Source organism: Malus sylvestris, chromosome 16 (assembly GCF_916048215.2).
Source record: "Malus sylvestris chromosome 16, drMalSylv7.2, whole genome shotgun sequence".
NCBI lineage: Eukaryota > Viridiplantae > Streptophyta > Magnoliopsida > Rosales > Rosaceae > Malus > Malus sylvestris.
The window spans coordinates 10,490,812-10,511,404 of NC_062275.1; the positions used below are offsets into that span (position 1 = coordinate 10,490,812).

Genomic DNA, 20,593 nt, shown 5'->3' on the forward strand with positions numbered 1-20,593 from the left:
TAGTTTTGAGTAAATTGTAGCTATGGTCCCTTAATTTGAGCAATGGTTCCTCAACTAAAAATTCATTACCATTGGTCCCTCAACTCATCAAAACGTGCAGCTATGGTCCCTCAACTAAAAATTCATTATCATTGGTCCCTCAACTTTAATTCAATTGGAAAAATTGTCCCTTAACTTTAATCTAATTGTAGCAATGGTTAACTTTAATCCAATTGTAGCAAAGGTCATTCCAACATAACTCGTTTTGACAAAAATTTTGACGTAGTTGACGAAAAGGACCATAGTTACACACTTTGATGAGTTGAGGGACCCTAATTATATAAATGGTAATTCCAACCAAGGTCTAAAATATCGATGATATCGGAAATATCGGTAGTCTAAAAACACAGAAATTTCGATGGAAATATCGGGATATTATTGATATCGATAAAAATTGAATAAAAACCACGGAAATTTTAAGAAAAACTTTGAAATTTTTATTGAAACTTTGCAAGATGTTTATTTAGTCAATTATCTATTAGTTTATCACAAAAAATTGGAATGAAATGCATTGCATGATGGATTTAACTGATTTAAGTTGATTATATAGCGAGCTGGCAAACATTGTGAGTGTAGAAAATATGTAATAATTAATGAAATAAGTTTAAACACACCATAATCATTTATATATAATGAATTAGTACAGTATTTTACACTTTATACATTGCATGGCAAGATACATGAGTAACTTAGTACCACATAGAGTTCCTATCAAGGTCTAAAATATTGATGATATCGGAAATATCAGTAGTCCAAAAATACGAAAATTTCGATGGAAATATCGGGATAATATCGATATTTTAGACCTCAACTAATAAAGGTAAGTTTTTCCCCCAACAAATACGTCAAGATAAGGTAACCCACAAAAAAATAAAAAATAAAAAAAAATAAATAAAGGGGAGGAATGAAATAATAAACTTGTTTAATTTTGTTGTCTTTGTTGTATTTAAAAAAAAATTGTATCCAACAATAAAATGTCTTTCTCGTTAAACTTTGTGTTATATTGACATTTGGTTTTATTTTAATCATTAATTTGGAAATTATTTTGCACATCCCAGATTCTGATTGAATTAGAATACTCTTATGTACTATAAAAAGGGCTTCATGACTCACCGGTCACCGCATCTTAAAATCATATACATAATTGCTCTCAATACTCGACTTAAGTTCAAGCTTTAGAGGGTTTTTAATGGCACCACACTGGTATCAGTATCACCATGATAGCCTCTCTTTGTTTCGAAGGATTTCGAAGGACAATTTTATTGCTCGACCAAATTCAGACATTCCCTCTCAAATTTTTAATACACATGTGTTAGAATTAATAGTCACACTCAAGTCATCAACATAATCAACGTCGTAATAGGATTACATCCACGAACAACCTCAATACACGACCCTACATGCAATCTGCAAAACGACTTACCTGATGTTGCTGCCATTGAAGGAACAAGTGAATCAGTCTTCTACTTCCAGCACACAGTGATGATCTCTACTAGTAAATAGGGTTTAGTTCTCGAGAGTCTTATTGCGTGGAATCATAGACTTCTTCAATATGTATATATACACCAAATTATCCTATCAGAGTTCCACACTTACCGGCCTATTGTCAATAGTGAAGATAAACTCTATCCTCATAACAAGTTCAAGTCCCATCGTGACTCTAATACCTCTATGAATACCCTACAAGTACTCCTGTTAATTGACTGCACAATAACTAAACTCCACAACTCCTATTATATCAAGGATCTTAGATTCCTTCAACCACACAACTCGCACAATGAGTTTACGTGTGATTTAAGAAACCTAGTTGTTATCTCATTGTCATTCACACATAGTCTAACAACATGATGTCGTATGTTCATTGTTAAGTGTTTAGTTGATAAACATATTCATTATTCTGAAAAATATGTCTAATTAAATGAAGATTTTTGCTGTTAGCTTTGATCATATTAAATCGCAAACGGTGAATTCAATGAATTTATAAATATAAAATTAAAAATTAAATAAATTTGAATATGGGCTGTAGGATAATCAATAGTTCATTTGAATATCTACCGTCTAATTAAATCAAAGAGCCGTTGGACTTAGCCCTAGTTTGGTACCGAGGTGCTTTTGAAAAAAATGGGTATAAAAAAAAGCGGGGAGTTTTTTTGTGTTTGGTAAACATTCAACTTCAGTTTTTTTTTTTTCCACAGTTTTGGTTTAAAAAAGCCAAAAACACAAAGTTGCAAAACCCAACTTTGAAAAACCAGCTTTTTTTCCTTGCCTAGCTTCTACGCAAACCGATTTCACAAGAGGGAGAATGGCAATCTCTGAAGCTATCTCTCTTGTTCCCCCAGATCCCGAAACCCCCAGCACCAACCACGCTCATTCCGACCAAGGGTTTCTGCCTTCTTCTCCCGATTTTGATCCCGCATCAACTAATCTTGATCATGCGGTCCTCGACGAGCTTTATAAACTGGATTTGAAAGAAGAGGGGGAGGACGATGGAGAGCATGATGAGGTGCATAAGCTGGATTCAATAGAGAAGGTAGAGGATGATGGAGCTGGTGAGTGGCAGAAGGTGGATTTGAAGACGGATGATGAAGCTGGTAAGTTGCAAAAGGCAGATTTGAAGGCAGAGGAGGATGGAGCCACTGAGTTGCAAAAGGTGGATTTGAAGGCGGAGGAGGGTGGAGAGGGAGTGGAGGAAGAAAAGAAGAGTTCCGGTGAGCAATAGGGACAAGATAAAGAAGAAACACTATTAGAGAAAAGAATAGAATAAAAAATTATAAATATCTTAATAAAAAAAAGGGGTAAAAGTACACTATTCGTTTATAAATAGTTTATATAAATCTTATAAATGTCATAATAAAAGAAAAGATAAAAAATTTATTATATAATATTCAACATCGTCTTTTTTTTAGTTATTTTACATAGTTACAGTGGTTTTACATAAAAATTTACTAAACACTTTAAAATTGCTTTTTATGCTAAAAGATCTTTTACAAAAAAATTTACCAAACACTCTATTGCTTTATTTCACAGCTGTTTATTCTCGCAGTTTGGAGAAATGAGTTTTAATCCGAAACTCATTTTTGACTTAAGAGTTAGAGCAAGTCGGGATGAGTTTAAAACTTAAAATTTAAGTTTTACTTGAAAGATTATAGTAGGTCCAAGCCAGTAATTTGATGTTTTTTGTTTTTTTTTTACAAAAAAGAAAAAAGAACAAAGAAAAAAAAGAAAATTGCACCCGCCACTCGTATGCGATGGCTGTGTCGGCACATTTGTGAAAACTCGATTGCACCTTTTTTTAGAACAAACCACAGGCAGCGAGCATGACACCGCTCTCCCAGAACGGCGTCGTTGCAAATTATTAGCGGACCAGACAAAATTCACCAGTTTCATTTTCCGCGTGGCGGTATTCGAGATTTCCCATTGCCGCTCAGGGGGTAATCTCGACATTTAACATACCGCGAAATTGAAAAGTTTCCCACTTCACGAAACGCAGCGCATTGCGGGTATCTCTCCTTTGCTCTCTCTATATTACACACATTCACACACCAAAACCGCCTTCTCTCTCTCTCCTTCCTTCCTTTCCTTCTTCCTTAATGGTTAGGGTTTCTTAAGCGCGTCTGGTTCGCCCACAAAAATATATATACATATTATATATAATGTTGCAGAAAAGCCCCTCTACTCTCTGCAAATTCATCGATTCCCGTCTCCTAGAACTTTCTAGGTCAACTATGGATTGATTCAGCTTATTTCTTGGTAATTCCCCTCACTCAAACTTTCCCCTTCCTTTTCGTTTACGTCCTTGCTTAGAAATTCAGCAACTAAGCTTTTTCCGAGCTCAAATTTATAGTCTCCTTGCAGTTTCGTCCGTGTCTTCTATTTTTCGCTGCTTTTACAGGTTCCGTGCTCGATTTCTTGAGCATCAGAAGGTAGTTGAGAGTAGGAATATAATTTAATTTCTCGAAAACAATTATCCCTAATAATTTTGTTAGAGTTGTTGAATTTTCGCCTTGATTAGGTTTTGTGTCTGTTTTTAAGATTAATCAGATCTAATTTTATTTGGTATTGCTCGGGACATGTTAATTTTTGGTATGGTTGCCATATAGTAGCTGAAAATTCATACCTCATTTACTCTCTGTAAGCAAAAATTAAAATAAATAAGTTCAGTTACACTCCCTAAATTGGGGTTAAGAATCGTGTCGATTGCTGCTTATGATTATACGGTGGAGAAGAAGCCAATTCTTCTGTTCTATTGTTTGGGTATTCGTTAATTGATTTGAACAGTGTTTGATTTGTGCCGGCACTATTGATAACGGGAACGATTTTTGTGTACCAACTGGTGCCTTGTTGTTTTCTAGAGAGAGTTTACTCTTTTGAGGATGGTTCTGCATTTTACTTTCTTGACTCTACTGAATGGTGGCATTCTGTATCGTGGTATTGTATAGGGGTGGCAGTACTGGAATGGAAATGTATAATGTTCCCGAGCATGCGAATGATGAGGTTTATATGGTATGTTATTACTAATCTTCTGACATTGGATTGAGGAGTAATATTTCTTGCTTGGTGAATTCAGTTTGTGACTTCTTGCTGATTTGATGAGTGATTGTGTCTTGGCTTTTAGATTCCGCACATGGAACAAAACCTGCGTTTTCCAACTCCCTTTGAACAAGTTGAAGCTATGTACAACGATGGAGCTCCTGAGTTTGTTGTTGATCAGGGCATGTATTATCCCGCTGCCACAAACTATGGGTATTACTGTACAGGTAAATATATTGGCCCCTCTCTTTTGGTAGATCAATTTGATGGTTCGTTTGTCTCATTTGTACATTGTGCTGAATAATGTGGACAGGATTTGAATCACCTGGTGAATGGGAGGACCACCGTAGGATTTTTGGAGTTGATGGTCCAGATATCCAGTACACGGTTAGTGATTTATCTCTCTTACACACCCACATACTTCTGGTACTTATAGTGATTATTGTGATGATTCTCATAATTCGTTTCTTTTTAACAGGGTGCCCAAAATGAAAGTTTGCCTTTTGTATACTATACACCTAGCTATGGATATGCACAGTCTCCATACAACCCATACAATCCTTACATACCTGGTGCTATGATAGGCGTTGATGGCCAACAGTATACCATCCCCCCTTATCAGAACTCTGTCTCTTCACCTTCCTATATCCCTTTGGTTCAACCAGATGCCATTCCCAACACTTCACCTGACTCCTTGTTTGATAATGGAGCATCAGTTACTAGACCCGATGGAAGAGGGGTCAAATACAACTTAAATTCAGCTTCTGGAGGCTTCCCTAACTCCTCGAAGTCCTCTTTAAATCAGATGAATCCCTTGACAAAAGTATCAGAAGGTCAAAGGGGTAATGGATCAAGCAAGCATGCTGCGACACATGGAGGCGTTTCTTCTGGTTGTTTTCCAACCCCACCCTCATCACATGTTAATCAGGTATTACTCTTTCTGTTCAGTTTTATGGTCTTTTACATGTTGGGAGTTTAATACTAATAGAGTTTCTGGTAGATTATCTTCGTTCACCTATAAAATTGTTACTGTATTGATATCTGGTTCTTTTGAAGACCTTTAAAACAGACTGTTCTGATTTTTTTCCCTTATGCATTCACAGGTTAGAAGTGCATCCAGGTCAATTTCGTCTGTGGATAAACTTCCAAATGGGAAAGTATTGCCTAATAATTTCAAGGTGGAAATCCCCGTCGGTAATGGCTTATCTAACTTTGGATCTAGTGCTCAAGGAAGTGGTGCTGTGAGTAAGCTTCGACCAAAGTTTCATGTTGGCAGGGCCTTGAATGATGTACATGGTGGCCTAGAGGCATTGGGTGAGCAAAATTGTGGTCCTAGAATCAATAGGTTAAAAAATCAACTAGCTGTGAAAGCCTATACGACCAAGGCAGGAGATTGTGATGCACAAGGAAACATCATTATCCGTACTGATAAATATAATAAGGATGACCTGCCAGTTGACTATGCGGATGCAAAGTTTTTTGTAATAAAATCATACAGCGAGGATGATGTTCACAAAAGCGTCAAATACAATGTCTGGTCATCCACACCCCATGGCAACAAGAAACTAAATAGTGCATATGAAGATGCTCAAAGAATAGCTGCAGGAAAACATAGAGCCTGTCCTATCTTCCTTTTCTTTTCGGTGAGTTGTGTTTTACCTGCTGACTATTTTTTGTTGAATACATATAATTGTAAACCCTTATCTATTACCTCATTTATAAACCATCTGAAACAAGGTTTTTAGTGATTCATTGGGTTATGCTGATACTGAATTGTCTATGCACAGGTTAATGCAAGTGGTCAATTCTGTGGCATAGCGGAGATGGGTGGCCCGGTTGACTTTAACAAGGATATGGACTTTTGGCAGCAAGATAAATGGAGTGGGAGCTTCCCTGTTAAGTGGCACATCATTAAAGATGTTCCAAATAACAGTTTCAGGCACATTGTATTGGAGAACAATGAAAACAAGCCAGTGACTAATAGCAGGGATACACAAGAGGTAATCTAGATTTTTTTTCCCTGTACTATGTTAACTAAATCTTCCGTTGTGGGTGAATAGTTGGGCAACTTTCACAATATGATGTTTCGTAGCTAGCTAGCTACAGCATAGAGTCAGAAGTCATGTCTTATGGTTAATCATGTATAGTCGTTACTGAGAAATGTGAATTGGAGGATTGGAACGCACGCTGCCGGACCGGGCTGAATGTTAAATGTTTGTGTGCATCCAACCACAAGTAGGTTCATAGCTTTTAATTGAAATCTAGGGTATAAGCGTATGTGCTACGAAAAATGGATTCCTCATCGTTGAAAAATGGATTTGTATTGTTACTGTCTCTGTGCCATCAAGTATGATTTCTTAGGTTGGTTGTTGATTATTTTTTTATACTGTGCAGGTCATGTATAAGAAAGGCTTGGAGATTCTGAAAATATTCAAGAATCACACATTGAAGACATCTTTACTAGATGACTTTATGTACTACGAAGACCGTCAGAAAATCATGCAGGAAGAGAGAGGCAGGTTTCTTATCAGAAGCTTCGAAAGTCCATTTTTAGTAACTGGGCTGGGTCCCCCTCGCAAGCTGAACAACTCTGTGGGTGAGCTGCCCTGTATTAAGGAGGAAAAAGTCACCAAACTTAATGACAATGCAAACAACTCAAAAAAGACTACGGTCTCTGCTGCTGAGCAGGTTTCCTCCAACATTAGTGCTAAAACAAGTATCAAGAAAGAAAACACTGAGCAGAAGGCAATTGAAGCAAAAGATGATGTCGTGTCTACCTTAGAAATTGGTTCCCTCACTATTAATCCAAAGCAGGCAGGATCAAAATCTTCAGCAGCTGCTGTTACTAACACTGGAAAGGTTGATGTTGTCACCGTGGGCTCAATGCCCGTAAGAGTTAATGGATATGCTGAATCCTTGGGTAATTTAACGGTTGGAACAATTCCTCTGGATCCTAGAGTGTTACGACTAGAGAAGGGCGGCTCCATTATCGAAAAGGCTGCTCAACCTCAACAGAAATGATTCGGAAGTCATTCACAGTTCCTTGTATCGGATACATTTTGCTTTGTTGGCGGGGTTCATCAAATCCCGGGTTTATGATACTCAGGTCATGATTACAGGCGGCAAATGGTAAAATGCAATACTCACTCTGATGTTGTCTCTCTTGTTTTTAACCCCCTTTCTTTTAGTTATTTTGCTCCAGTTGTTTTCTGGTCCATACTTTCTACTTACATCCTGCTGGATTTATTGGCGGTAGGGGTGGGGGTTTGTTGCTCGATTCAGGTGGAAAATACAGATTGATATAATTCAAGAAATCAAGATACAAAAGAATTCTGTTATTAGCAATTAACATTATCTGTCAGTCCTTGAGAGTAAAGTGGTATTTGTCTCCCTAGTTCAGTTTGTTTTATTTTTTTGTATAGAGTGGCTTTTGCACCGCTTTTCTCTTACTGCACACTCTTTATTTCTGACATTTAGATTGAATCGATGCGTGTGGTATAGTATATTAGTGAATGTACCTCTTTTCTCGTCCGGCACGCCGCACCGTCATTTTTGGCGATATGCAATTGATGGCTTCTACTTCTAGTATTTCATGTAACCTGATGGTGATACCACTCCCAACTTGCTCACCAGGCAGAGGCAGCCCTATTAATTTGATTATGTGTCGCGATATTTTCAACCAATCTTGTTTATTAACATTTCTTCTCATTTCTTCTTTTTGAAAACCTGTGGAAGTACCACTTCATTAATAAAAAGTGACTTTAATAAAAAACTTTTGGTACTGTTTATTTTAACGGAAAATCATATTCTTTATCGTTAAAATTCAAAGTTTTCAAAATTTTTTAATTAGTTTTCTTTTAATAAAAAAGCATGGGTTCTTGGATTAGAGAAAAAGGGTAGTGTTATTCACATATATATTTTTACTTCTCACATGTCTTTCAATTTTCGGCTGTCGAATTAAATGAATTAAAAAAAATCAATGCTTGAAACTTATAAGAGTGTGTGAGAGGTAAAAATGAGTGTGTGGATAACATTATCTTAGGGAAAAAAATAGAGGGGAATGGTGAAGCAAGAGTTGGTTTGCCATGGTAGTTAGGGGATTGTGCTTTTAACTTTAGGGGTGTGATATTCACACATCTCATTGTACTTCTTACACATCTTTTTTATTTTCAACCGTTGGATCAGATGAATTGAAGAAGATCAACGAACAGAAATTATCAAATGATGTGTGAGAAGTAAAATAAAGTGTGTGAATATCACACTCCTTAACTTTATTGCGTTGGGGTTTCAAACCCTTTCATTATTTCTCTATCTTCTTCGCTTATTAGATAAAGTATACAAATCGAAATTTGTATTGTTATTCAACATTATTAAACCCTTTCATTATTTCTCTATCTTCTTCGCTTAGATAAAGTATACAAATCGAAATTTGTATTGTTATTCAACATTATTAAATTTAGTGGGTTATTTATTCTAGTCAGGTCAATTCAATGCAAGTGCGTTGTAATTTAATTAATTAAGAGTATTTATCCACATAAGATTTTATGTTCGAATTTTCTTTTTTGTAATTTTTTGTAGATAGCTTTTTGTCCCTTTTCGTTTGATAAAAAAAAATAGATGCCAGCGAAATAATTTTATCAAAATTTGTTGAAAGTGGAAAAATAAAAAATTGAAGGTGGTATCAACAGGAAAGGGATCATCTTTAGATCCTTTTTACAAAATACATCCAATTAACAAATTCGAGCCTTTAAAAATTGATCCAATGACTAAAAATAAGAGGTCTGTTTAAAAGTTATAATAACTTTAATTATTGAATCAAATTTCAAAGATCTAAGATGAATGATTGAGTGAATTTGATGGAAGAGATCCAATGCGTAACAACCCCACCCTTTCTTGAAATTAATAACCATTGCGGAGTGCGACAAGCAGTTGGTGAGTGCTAAATCAGGCGGGTAAACCTGATCACGACACATGTCAGTCATGCTTCCTTTTCCCGACCGCATGGCCCACCACCAACACAGTCAGTAAACGCACGGAAGCCCGTGACCCCTCCTTTTTAACAACAGAGAGATTCTCCTCCTATTAGAGAAGAAGCTTTAACGGCAGTCAGTGACGCCGTAACCTCTGAGGAGTATTAGATTTCGAATCCGGATCCTCGCCGGATCCTATTCTGAAAATCCGTCAATCTTGTCCGTTCATCATACATCGTGCAATTAGAAATTATTTTAAATATTTTTATTTAAAATTGAACACAAACAATACTTGATATAAACTACTGCATGATATATAATTAACGGATAAGATTCATGAATTTCCGTAACCCTCACAGAGACCCTGAGAGGATCCTGTTGGTTAGATTTCATAGACCGTAAAAAAAGTCAGTGATTCAGTTGCCCTATGCGATTCTCGCAGCTCTCAGCTCGTTTCCCAACGAACCTTTCTCCCGCGGGAGTGAGTACAGTTGACGCGCCGCTGCACCGGCCGCATGGGCTCTGCTCCGCTCCGGCCGTTGAAATTTCCGATCAAGTACGTCCCGGACCACCGAACGGCACTCGCGCTTCCTTCTTTCATTCAGCTTAAATTATCATAGCTGAAGATTATAACGTCTCTTTAGACTTTATTTTCTTAAATTTGTTTCCTTCTCTGTTCATTACCGCTCTAATGTAATTGCATTTCCTTTTCGGTCCGTTTGGTTGCTGAGAAAATGGAGGAAGGTAGGAATTTTTTGTGTAAATTATTAGGGGCATTAATTGTGTGAATTTGCATGACTGATTTGGTAATTAGGTGATTAGGTATGTGAATTTTGGTTTAGCTTAAGTATATTATTCTATTTCATAATTGCACCTTGAGCATCTGGTATGTTTGCAAATGAAGCACTTTCTTTTTATGTAAGAAATATAATGCATGGCTTCGTACGCCGGATTGCTTTCGCTAGGGTTCGTTACAGGTGCGTCGTTGTCGTGTAAGGTGATTCATGCGAAAGTACAAAAGAGATCTAACCGGTTAGATATATAGATTTCACGGTTTGTAGCTTGCTAGTATAATGCAGAAGACGATTCTCCGCACTATATAATCAACTAGATATTGCTGAATGGTGACCTTACGAATCAAGAAGTTATTTATTGGTTCATGCCCCATTGAAAGGTCTAAACTTGATGGTTGTTTTCTTGCAGAGTGTGACTGGCGGCCTAGCTTATGCAGTTTGTTGTCATAGTAAACTCACCTTTTCTATCTTTGCTTTATTTGTTTCATTTCGGAAAAGGTATGCTTACGTAGTAGCTCTACATAATCCTTTGGAGATGGTTGAATGTCATCCGTGTATTTATGTGCTCTCTATTTCTGCTCTGTAGGTCGATATGACAAATTACTCAAACAGGAAAAGCTCCTCAGAACAGGAATATGAGAAGGCAATTGTTACTAAAGAAGAGATCTTGGATTATGAGTTGCATTCAGATCCTACATTTTCAGGCCATTTCGGGGTATGCCCACCATTTTATGATACTTTTGCCAGTTCATATGGAGAAACTTCACCACACATGATATATCTGATCATACTAAGTCAATTGTGAACAATTTTGAAACTGGCTGAGAAATGATGTATGAATTAAGTTATATAATGGTTGTTATTCACTTACATTGTTTTTCCTTTCTTCCTTTGCAATTCCAGAACAATGTCGCAAGTTCATCGGGTTGCAATTTGAGACCAGATTTGATTGGAATGGGATTTTCACCATCACTCGTGGACAAAGTGATTGAAGAAAAGGGTAGGTCATGCCAAACTGTGAACTCCATTCTATTTGATCGTACTAAATGTAGGTGAGGGTTGGTGGGGTTACCTGTGGCACTGTAGATTTAGAATATTATAAATAAACAACACTAAACCTGGGCTGAATACATTCTCACACGCACATTCGTACACCAACAGAGTCTTGATGTTCCCTATTTAATGCACTCAGTGTCTTATTATCATTATATTGATATCTATATTGGATCGTGCAATTTGAATGTCTTTTTCCTATAAAATTTTGATGATTGAGTATTTTTCTTCAAATCTAGGTGAAGGTGACACAGAAGTGTTATTGGAGACACTTTTGTCATATCCAGTAAGTGACATATTTTTTGTTGACGTTCCAATTGCATATGTTTTTTAGTTGAATGGTTTTCCCAAAATCATTTCTTAGTTCAATTCGAAATACTGAAGAGAACGTCCTAGCATTGGTACAACCATCTCACTATTTTGCATGTGGGAGGGCCGGTGAATTTATCATTGGGTTGTCATTTAAGTGTACGTCACGTATCCACCAAGGAATTTTGAGTGCTTATAGTCAACCTGTTTTGGAATGAACAGGATTCTCGAAAGTCAGATTCTGGATCATCAGATTCTCTGGATAGCTTATTTGATGACAAGGATGCAAGCAGTGCTCCGGAGATTCCTAATATTGCTGAACCAAAAGAGGTAACCTGCAAAAACTGCTGTGATCTTGTTTTCTTAATCTATCCTTTACATACACAGGATACTTGTTGTGATTGATCTTCACTAGTCATTGGTAACCATGCTAGTGACTTCCAATGCTGCCAGTAGTGTTGTGACTGAAACTGCATTATGCAGTTTAGTGACAAGTGCTGTATGATGCTTAAGACATAGCAACCTTAACTTATCTAGAAATTTTCAAATAAAGCAACTAAGTCGCTTCTCTTGTCTTTTCGTGATGAACGTAATAGGAGCAGCTCATTATTGTGATATTTGTTTTTTCATGTGATTTGTTTGTCTTAATTTGCACATGCTAAGGCTTCTTTAACTTTTGACAGGAGCCTGATTTGCCAGATGGACTTAATGAGGAAAAAAGGGCATCCTTACTGATGATGAATTTTTCTCTGGATGAAGTTGAGTTTGCAATTGATAAGCTTGGTAGGTTGAAAATTCTAAATTTTAATTTTATATGAAAATGTTTGACTTGTATTGGTTTTTTATATTGAAAAGAAAAAATAGGGAGCACTCACCAGTTGACAGTTTTTTGCTCTCATGACTAATCTGCAATTCCATGTACTTTCCCAATGTGTTACGTAGATAAGTCCCAATGTGTTTGGTTTTAGGCTCCTCAACGAGGCATATGAATCCACTCTTGTGGAATTGGATTAAGGATCCGGGTATGGAATGAAGCTTATTCCGATCTATACCTCCTGTTAAGTTTAGGGCTACTACTGTAAGCAGTTTCACTAATGTTGAACCAGGGAAGAGCTCCACAAACTTACATTATTGGAACTTGAGTACATATTACATAACATAAGAAAGCTTCTGGAAAAGTAGGAATCTCTTCAAACTCTATATGGGTCTTTTTGAGCATGTGTATGGTGAATATTAATCTTATGAATATAATACACAATTAAGAAAGCTCCTGGGTAGCACAATTCATTTCATATTCATGTTTGTCAAACTTGTATAATACGTGCATAAATTCTTTAAAAAAAGAATCAGTATTGCTTGGATTATGATATTCCACCTTGGCTTTTATCTCTTTTCAATCCTGCTATTTAAAATTTCCTACAATAGTATGTTCAACATTTCAATATAGGTTGGTTAATCTCGTTGTGCTCCATATCAGGTGAAGACGCTCCGATTAATGACTTGGTGGATTTTATATTTGCTGCTCAGACAGCAGTCAAACTCGAAAATGATATAGATGATACAACTCATGGTGGTGAAGAGAAAAACGAGGTCTACAATTGATCCTTGATTAAATTGTTATCCATTTGATGACATTTTGGATATTGGCAACAAAATTAATAGTTTTTGTGCGATACTTGTCCGACATATGCTTCATGTCTTTTGGGAAAAGAAAAAACTAATGCATATGCCTGACACATAAAGTTTGTGGAATGTTGAACTTTGCTTGCTAATCCCATTGGACACTAAATAATATACATAGCATTACATCTGTCAATTCTTTTCCATGTACTATGTTTTTTTCCATGCCACTTTATGGAAATGCATAATTGGACATCATTGGGTAATATCTGTCTATAATCTCTTAAAATATATTGCATTCTTTTCCATTTGCTCCATTGGGTTTCTGGAATTACATTTTCTCATGTCCTACTTCTAACCGATTTTAATTAAGAGATTACTGAAAACAAAGTTTACCTTTCACCTTTGAGCTCATCGCCTCCAACTTTAAGCAATCATACAGAAGTCTTTATGGTGAGAAAGGTGGTTTAAGTACCCGTCATAATGACAATGGACTAGGACAGGATTTTTCTCTTCTCTCATTAAATGTTCTTTTTTGAAGCGACAATTTTGCAAAAGCATCTGAAACATGCATTTACATGGTTGCCGTGTTGTCTAGTAGCTATTTCACCAAGTGTCTGAGTTGTGTGATTTTTGGGAGTGTATTTTTTAATAATATGACCTTCTGATTGGCAGGATGTTAATGATGAAAAATTGTATGGGACCATGGAGATGTCACTCCGTCTGCTTGAAATGGGTTTCACTGAGAATCAAGTCTCATGGGCAATTGAAAAGTTTGGTGAGTCTTTTATATAATTTGCTCCACTTGACCTGGAAAGAAACGACATAAATAATGTAACAATATTTTTCAGATGGATGCTGTAACTTGTAACCTCAAAAATAATACTTATCGTGATCTTTATGTTAATATTATCATTAGTGGTGACGTTACAACCAACTTCCATTCAACACAAGAAGTTTATTTGAAATGTGAATTGTTAGATGCTGTCTACTGGACTTTGAAGGGAATGAATGGCTTGTGACTACAACATGATTAATACCACCTTGTTGCTATGCGGGGTGATACAATTTTATTAGCATTTTACCGAATCTTGTTTTAACAGTCATTTGCTGTTACAGGTTCAGGAGCTCCAATTTCAGAACTTGCGGACTCGATCTTTAAATATCAAATTTCTGGAAACTATTATGAAGAAACTAAGGTTGGGGTGCATTCTTACAAGCATTTAATGATTTTTCAAGTGCCGACATGCTGTGTTTGGATAATTTATTTAGCTTCTTATTGTCCAGATAAAATTTTGATAGTGCTTTTTGCTATCTAAGTGCCACAAGTAGTTCATTCTAATGTGAAATTATTTACTTATGACATTATGTATATATGAGAGAGATGCCAATTGTGTTGACAACCTGAACCTAATCCTAATCTTTTATCTTCAAATAATGATATATTTGTTTTCAAAATAAATGGCCCTAGAGGACCTTACCAAGTTTTGGATCTCCTTGTTGAAGCACATATGCATAATCTCATGCATGTTTTACGGGTTTCTGTTCATTTGTTCTTACAAGTCAGAAGTTAAAATATAAGTTTTATCTCTAATGGCTATGTTCATTAGTCATTACTTGTTTTCTTCTCTCATAACATGCTTATTTCTGAAATTATATAGTCTTTATCATTCATCATTTATGTTGGTTTACTAATGTTTGGAACAATGTATCTGGCGCAGTACTCAGCCCCTTCACGCAGTGCAACAGGTTCCAGATTTTATGCTACAGGATCATATGATTCAGTCAAAGTTGAAAACGAGGAATTCTATCCACATACGGTTTCTCAATCAAGGGGTGGTATTTTAGCAAACAATTTAGGGAAGAGGCCTAAGCAAGAGTTTATTGGTGATGATTCAAATGTTATTCCGAATGTTGTTCCTCAGTTCAGGTCTTCCAGACAGGCAGCTTTTGAGGAAAAACGTAGAGGGAAAAGGCCAAAACAAGAGTATGTTGATAATTCAAACTCTTTCCTTGACACAACATGGATGGAAGAAAAAGTTGACCCTGAAACTGGCAAAGTTGGAATTCCAAAACTTTTCAACAACAATCCTGGTAAGAGTGTGAATCAAATGGTGGCTAAACCTCCATATTTCTTTTATGGAAATATTGTGAGTTTAGCCTATGATTCGTGGGCAAAAATTTCTCAGTTCTTGTATGGCCTTCAGCCTGAATACGTGAATACTCAATTCTTCTCGGCCTTGAGCAGAAGGGAAGGTTATGTACACAATCTCCCCACCGAGGATAGGTTTCGCATCCTTCCTGAGCCACCGATGACCATTGAGGATGCAATGCCACATACAAAGAAATGGTGGCCTTCGTGGGATACAAGGAAGCAAGTGATGTGCATCAGTTCTGAAACCAGTGGGGTATCTCATCTTTGTGATAGGCTTGGAAGGATGCTTTCCAATTCTCATGGACTGCCTTCTTCTGAGCAACAGAGAGACATCCTTCATCATTGCCGCTCATCTAATCTTGTGTGGGTTGGACAACACAAATTGGGCCCTGTGGAGCCTGAATATTTAGAGCGCATCCTAGGCTACCCAACGAGTCACACTCAAGTTGCTGAGAGCAGTTTAGTAGAAAGGCTTCTCTCACTCAAATATTGCTTTCAGACAGATACTTTGGGTTATCATCTCTCTGCGCTGAAGTCTATGTACCCAGAAGGGTTAACGGTCTTCTCAGTTTTCAGTGGGATAGGTGGGGTTGAAGTTGCTTTACATCGGCTTGGCATTAGATTGAAAGGAGTTGTATCTGTAGAAACTTCTGCAACAAAGAGGAAGATCCTAAGAAGGTGGTGGGAGGCAACTAGACAAACTGGGCAGTTGGAGCAGATCGAAGATGTTCAAAAGTTGACAAGCAACAAGCTTGAAAATTTGATGAGGAAATTTGGTGGTTTTGATTTTATCATTTGTCAGCAGCCATGCAGTGACTCAATTTCTAAGCTTCCTCCACAGAGTGACTTTATCCCAGGTTTTGACTTCTCCTTGTTTTATGAGTTTGTTCGTGTTTTGCAACGTGTGAGAACTATGTCAGAAAGAAAAAGTTGACTGTTCATATGCTCCTCATAATGGATTTTGTGGTACATCTAATTTTTTAAGAATAAGTAAGACTAGTTCTTTCTTTTAAAAATGAGCTTGAGAATTACACGCCACTTCCAGATAACTAAACACACGCCCGCGCACACACACACACGGAAACAAGATAGCATTAACATATATTGACTACTTTATGTGCATAAGTTGCATAGTTTATGGTAATCATGTTGATTCTGGAATATTCATCGTAGTCTTCACTCAATACGATTGATGATTATGTAGACAACTGTCAAAATTCTTCTGCTTGAAGGAAAATCATATGTAAAGGGAATGGTCCTACAAATGAAAATTTTCATGAGGACCAATGTGTGGGTTTAGTATGTCTGTCTTGCTGCAAGTGTCACGGTTGGGGCTCCGAAGTTGGGGAGATTCTTGGCTGTCCCTGGAAAAACATACCCTCATCGTTCTTGACTGTCTCACGCCGCATGATGATGAGAGATATAGGAAGAGGTGGATATATTCTTGGTATATCCGAGTGTCGCCCCCAACTTGACGGGATGAGATAAGCACATGACTTGATCATCTAAAGTGTGTAATTCGTCCTCGTTGAGAACACTAGTTGGATAACCATCGAATCAGTCGCTGCTCATCATGCAAGAAATTGCAGAACTTGTTTTTGTGACATAATGGTGGGTTTAGTTTGTCTCTTGCCCTAAAGTTTGGGTGGCTCAGACGTAAAGGGTTTGGTTTTTAAGTTTTAGTGCGAGACAAAATCATTGAGGTTGAAAGTTGAAATCTCCATCGACAAAGACTTCACATTTTTGCCTTCTCCTCTCCTGCTTCAAGGAACGATTTGGGGATTCATTGTTGGCTGGCCTACAATTGGAGGGAAAGGGATCTTCTCCGGATCCCTTCTACCTAATCTTCCTCATCAAACAATTCGGGCTCTTGAAATTTGATAAAACGGTTAAAATTATTATAACTTTTAAAGAAGCCTCCTGTTTGTAGTCGTTAGATCAAATTTCAAGGGTCCGGATTGTTCGATGAGGAGGATTAGGTGAAAGGAATCTGGAGAGGATCCCTTTCCCAATTGGAGGACTATGTGGCTCACACATCCAATCTCTTTTCCTTTTGGCTTGTTAAATGATCTGGGTAAGAATTATGAAGCTACCCCCTGCTCTGTTTGTCACGCTGCTAAATGAAAAGGACAACTTAAAACCTCGTAAGTAAAATATATTTTCCAACTTGGATGGATGCGCGATGGGAGTGGTTGGTCGATCATCTTGCCATGTTTGTCACGCTTCTAAATGAAAAGGACAACTTATAATCTCGTAAGTAAAATATCTTTTCCAACTTGGATGGTTGCACGATGTGAGTAGTTGGTAGATCATCACAACATGGTAGGTCAATTAGCTTTGTAATCTTGTAAGATTTGTCCCATTTGAAGAATTTCTGTTGAATAAAGATAGGAAAACATAAAAGATAAAAATATAGAACTAACAAGGGAAATAATTTCTGGAAATGATTTTCACGGTCTATATCCATCTCCTATTCTTCTTGCACTCGTCAATTTATTTATTTTTCGTTCATTGTTTCACCGTTGGTTTATTCATTCTCATGGTATAAAACAAAAGTAAATGATGACAAAATGGTCAAAAAACGTAGTGCAAAATGATCAAAAGAAAGTGTGAACATCATTTCTCAAAATTGGTATCGCATATAAAAAATGATTGAAAATCATAACTTCGCTTTTATAAAGAAAGCCAGAAATGAAAGTGTAAACATTATTTCTTGAAATTAGTATCGTATATAAAATATGATTGAAAATCATAACTTCACTTTTATAAGAGAAAGCCGGAGATAATAATCAAAGCAAATGGACTTTGGGTTGAATTATTATATTATTATTTCTCTTAAAGTTGATGAGTCACTCCTTATGGAACATGTGGATAGGATATTCCAATTGGAAAATGCTTTCTTTCTATCAACACTTTGATCTTCAATGTCGCAAATGATGGGCAATGATAGTAGTGGAGGGAAAACAAATAGAATTCAGAGTACATAGGGAGTCCAGTAACGATGACTTATATACAAAAATTCATGTATAAATGGAAATCCCTAGATTTTGTAAGTGGGATTTAAATTTGTAGTTATTTTCTAGCCAACTAGTTTTTTGTCTGATGGTGTTTTTCCTTTCAAGTTACAAAAAGTATTGCAAGACACATGTAGTTCAGTTAGTTAAGATTTAAGAGTATCTCTATGCACTTAAAGTCATATGATGATTTTTTCGATGCATAAAAAAAATTAAAAAAAAACCTCAAGTTCAACTGAGTTTAAACAAAAATATTTCAGGCGATAATGCCAACCCAACACAATAAAGTTAAAGATGAAAGAAAATGCACGTCTCCAACTTCATGGCCATATTTCTACCATAAGCATGATTATGATTGACATCCATTGACTCAAACAAGCAACTTTACTCAGCATAAAAAAAAAAAAAAAACCCTAATAATGCTACTCTTGTAATATTTCTCTCTCATTTTATGTACATTTGTCATGGAATTTAGAAATATCAGAATGAGGATCCTCTTCGGATTATTTTCGTGAGGATTCAGGGGATCCTTTAATCGTGTCCGTTCATCGTTAATTGTGCGACCAGTTTTCTTCAAATACTATTTGTGTTCAATTTTAAATAAAAAATTTAAAATAATTTATGACTGCACGATATACATTAAATGGACAAAATTAAAAAAATCATTGGATCCTCACAAAGAAAACATAGAGAAGATCCTCATTCGAAATATCAAATTCCCTATGTAAAGATGTTCAAATTCGAATTCACTAGGAGGACAAGAGGGAGTAGGATTTTATCCCCTCCTATTCCCATCCCCTTCCCTCCCCTCCTCTCACACATTGCTTTTTGTCTTATTGTCTCTATAAAAAAAAATCAATATAAGATGTTGATGTGGTTTAATCTTGACCGTTCAGATAGGAGGGGATAGAATCCTCACAAGAGGGATTGTCGACCCCACTCTCTCAATACTCAACAAATTGATTAATTATTGATTTGGCCACTTACTTGGCTAACTGAAAGCAAACAAATTTTTTTGGGTAAAGTACAAAAAACTACCTCAACTATTGGTGTCACGACACTTTCATACCTCATTTTTTAAAATTGACAATGTCATACCGCATCTTACGAATTTGTGACAATGTCATACCTCCGTTAGTTTTTCTGTTAATTTCTCTGTTAAATGCTGACGTGGCCCGACACGTGTCCCACTCACTAATCCAATTGGATTAAAAAATAATAAAATATATTTTTAATAATAAAAAATAATAAAATAAAATAAAAAAAATATATTAAATCTCTCTCTGCCCCCTTTCTCGCCACTTTCTCTTCTCTGCAACCCAAAACCCCTTCCCACCCGTCCTCCACCACCCTCTCTCTCCTCTCTCTCTTTCTCCCCCCCCCTTTCTCGCCACTCCCCACTCTGCCAAACCAGTTCGTCCCCCCAACCCAACGCGCACTCATCTCCCCTCCCCCCATCTTCATCTTCTTCCTCTTTTCCCTCTACTTGCAACCCAAAAAAAAAAAAAAATTCGAACCCAGTTTCGGCCTAAGAAGAAGAAGAAGAACCCTCTTTATCTCCCCATCTTCATCTTCGTCCCCTTTTCCCTCTACCTGCAACCCAGAAAAGAAAAAAAAATTGAACCTAGTTTCGGCCCAAGAAGAAGAAGAAGAAGAATGAAAAAAAAAAAGTGACTGGATGTTTCAGCCCAGGAGAAGAAGGAGGAGGAGAGAGAAGAACATAAAAAATTGAAAACGAAAAAAAAAAAGTGAAGAAGAAGAAGAAGGAAAACGAAAAAAATAGAAAAAAGTGACTGGTTGTTTCAGCCCAGGAGAAGAAGAATAAGATGAAGAAGAAGAAGGATGAGAGAGAAGAACAAAAAAAAATTGAAAACGAAAAAAAAAAAGTGACTTGATGTCAGGAGAAGAAGGAGGAGAGAGAAGAACAAAAAAAATTGAAAACGAAAAAAAGGAAATGACAAATCACCCAGGAGAAGAAGATGATGAAGAAGAAGAAGAAGGAGAGAAAAGAACAAAAAATAAATAAAAATGAAATTGGTGCAGGAGAAGGAAAGGATGGTGGGGTGGGTTCAAAAAACCGAAAACCGAAAAAAACCGAAAACCAAACCG

General features: G+C 36.6%; 2 protein-coding genes across 7 annotated transcripts; both read left to right on the forward strand.

Annotated features, from left to right (window-relative positions):
* Positions 1-3,582: 3,582 nt before the first annotated feature.
* On the forward strand, positions 3,583-7,963 carry LOC126608100 (YTH domain-containing protein ECT3-like). 3 transcript variants are annotated; one of them, XM_050275873.1, is made up of 9 exons: positions 3,583-3,789; positions 3,895-3,962; positions 4,479-4,542; positions 4,655-4,796; positions 4,883-4,956; positions 5,048-5,497; positions 5,673-6,212; positions 6,357-6,569; positions 6,964-7,963. In XM_050275873.1, exons 3-9 carry the CDS (start codon positions 4,495-4,497, stop codon positions 7,588-7,590), a joined length of 2,094 nt encoding a protein of 697 aa, XP_050131830.1. In that variant the 5' UTR covers positions 3,583-3,789; positions 3,895-3,962; positions 4,479-4,494; the 3' UTR covers positions 7,591-7,963. The 3 variants fall into 3 exon arrangements, with proteins under 3 accessions (XP_050131830.1, XP_050131828.1, XP_050131829.1); XM_050275871.1 differs by lacking the exon at positions 3,895-3,962; XM_050275872.1 differs by lacking the exon at positions 3,583-3,789 and having other exon boundaries at positions 3,797-3,962.
* A 1,937-nt stretch (positions 7,964-9,900) lies between these two features.
* Positions 9,901-16,486, forward strand: LOC126608564 (probable inactive DNA (cytosine-5)-methyltransferase DRM3). Of its 4 annotated transcripts, none has more exons than XM_050276509.1 (11): positions 9,901-10,095; positions 10,743-10,782; positions 10,960-11,048; positions 11,237-11,333; positions 11,626-11,672; positions 11,918-12,025; positions 12,379-12,478; positions 13,173-13,285; positions 13,991-14,093; positions 14,435-14,514; positions 15,037-16,486. In XM_050276509.1, exons 1-11 carry the CDS (start codon positions 9,967-9,969, stop codon positions 16,402-16,404), a joined length of 2,274 nt encoding a protein of 757 aa, XP_050132466.1. In that variant the 5' UTR covers positions 9,901-9,966; the 3' UTR covers positions 16,405-16,486. The 4 variants fall into 4 exon arrangements, with proteins under 4 accessions (XP_050132466.1, XP_050132467.1, XP_050132470.1 ...); XM_050276510.1 differs by having other exon boundaries at positions 9,987-10,095; positions 10,743-10,831; positions 10,920-11,048; XM_050276513.1 differs by lacking the exon at positions 9,901-10,095 and adding an exon at positions 10,102-10,353 and having other exon boundaries at positions 10,743-10,831; positions 10,920-11,048.
* Positions 16,487-20,593: the final 4,107 nt, after the last annotated feature.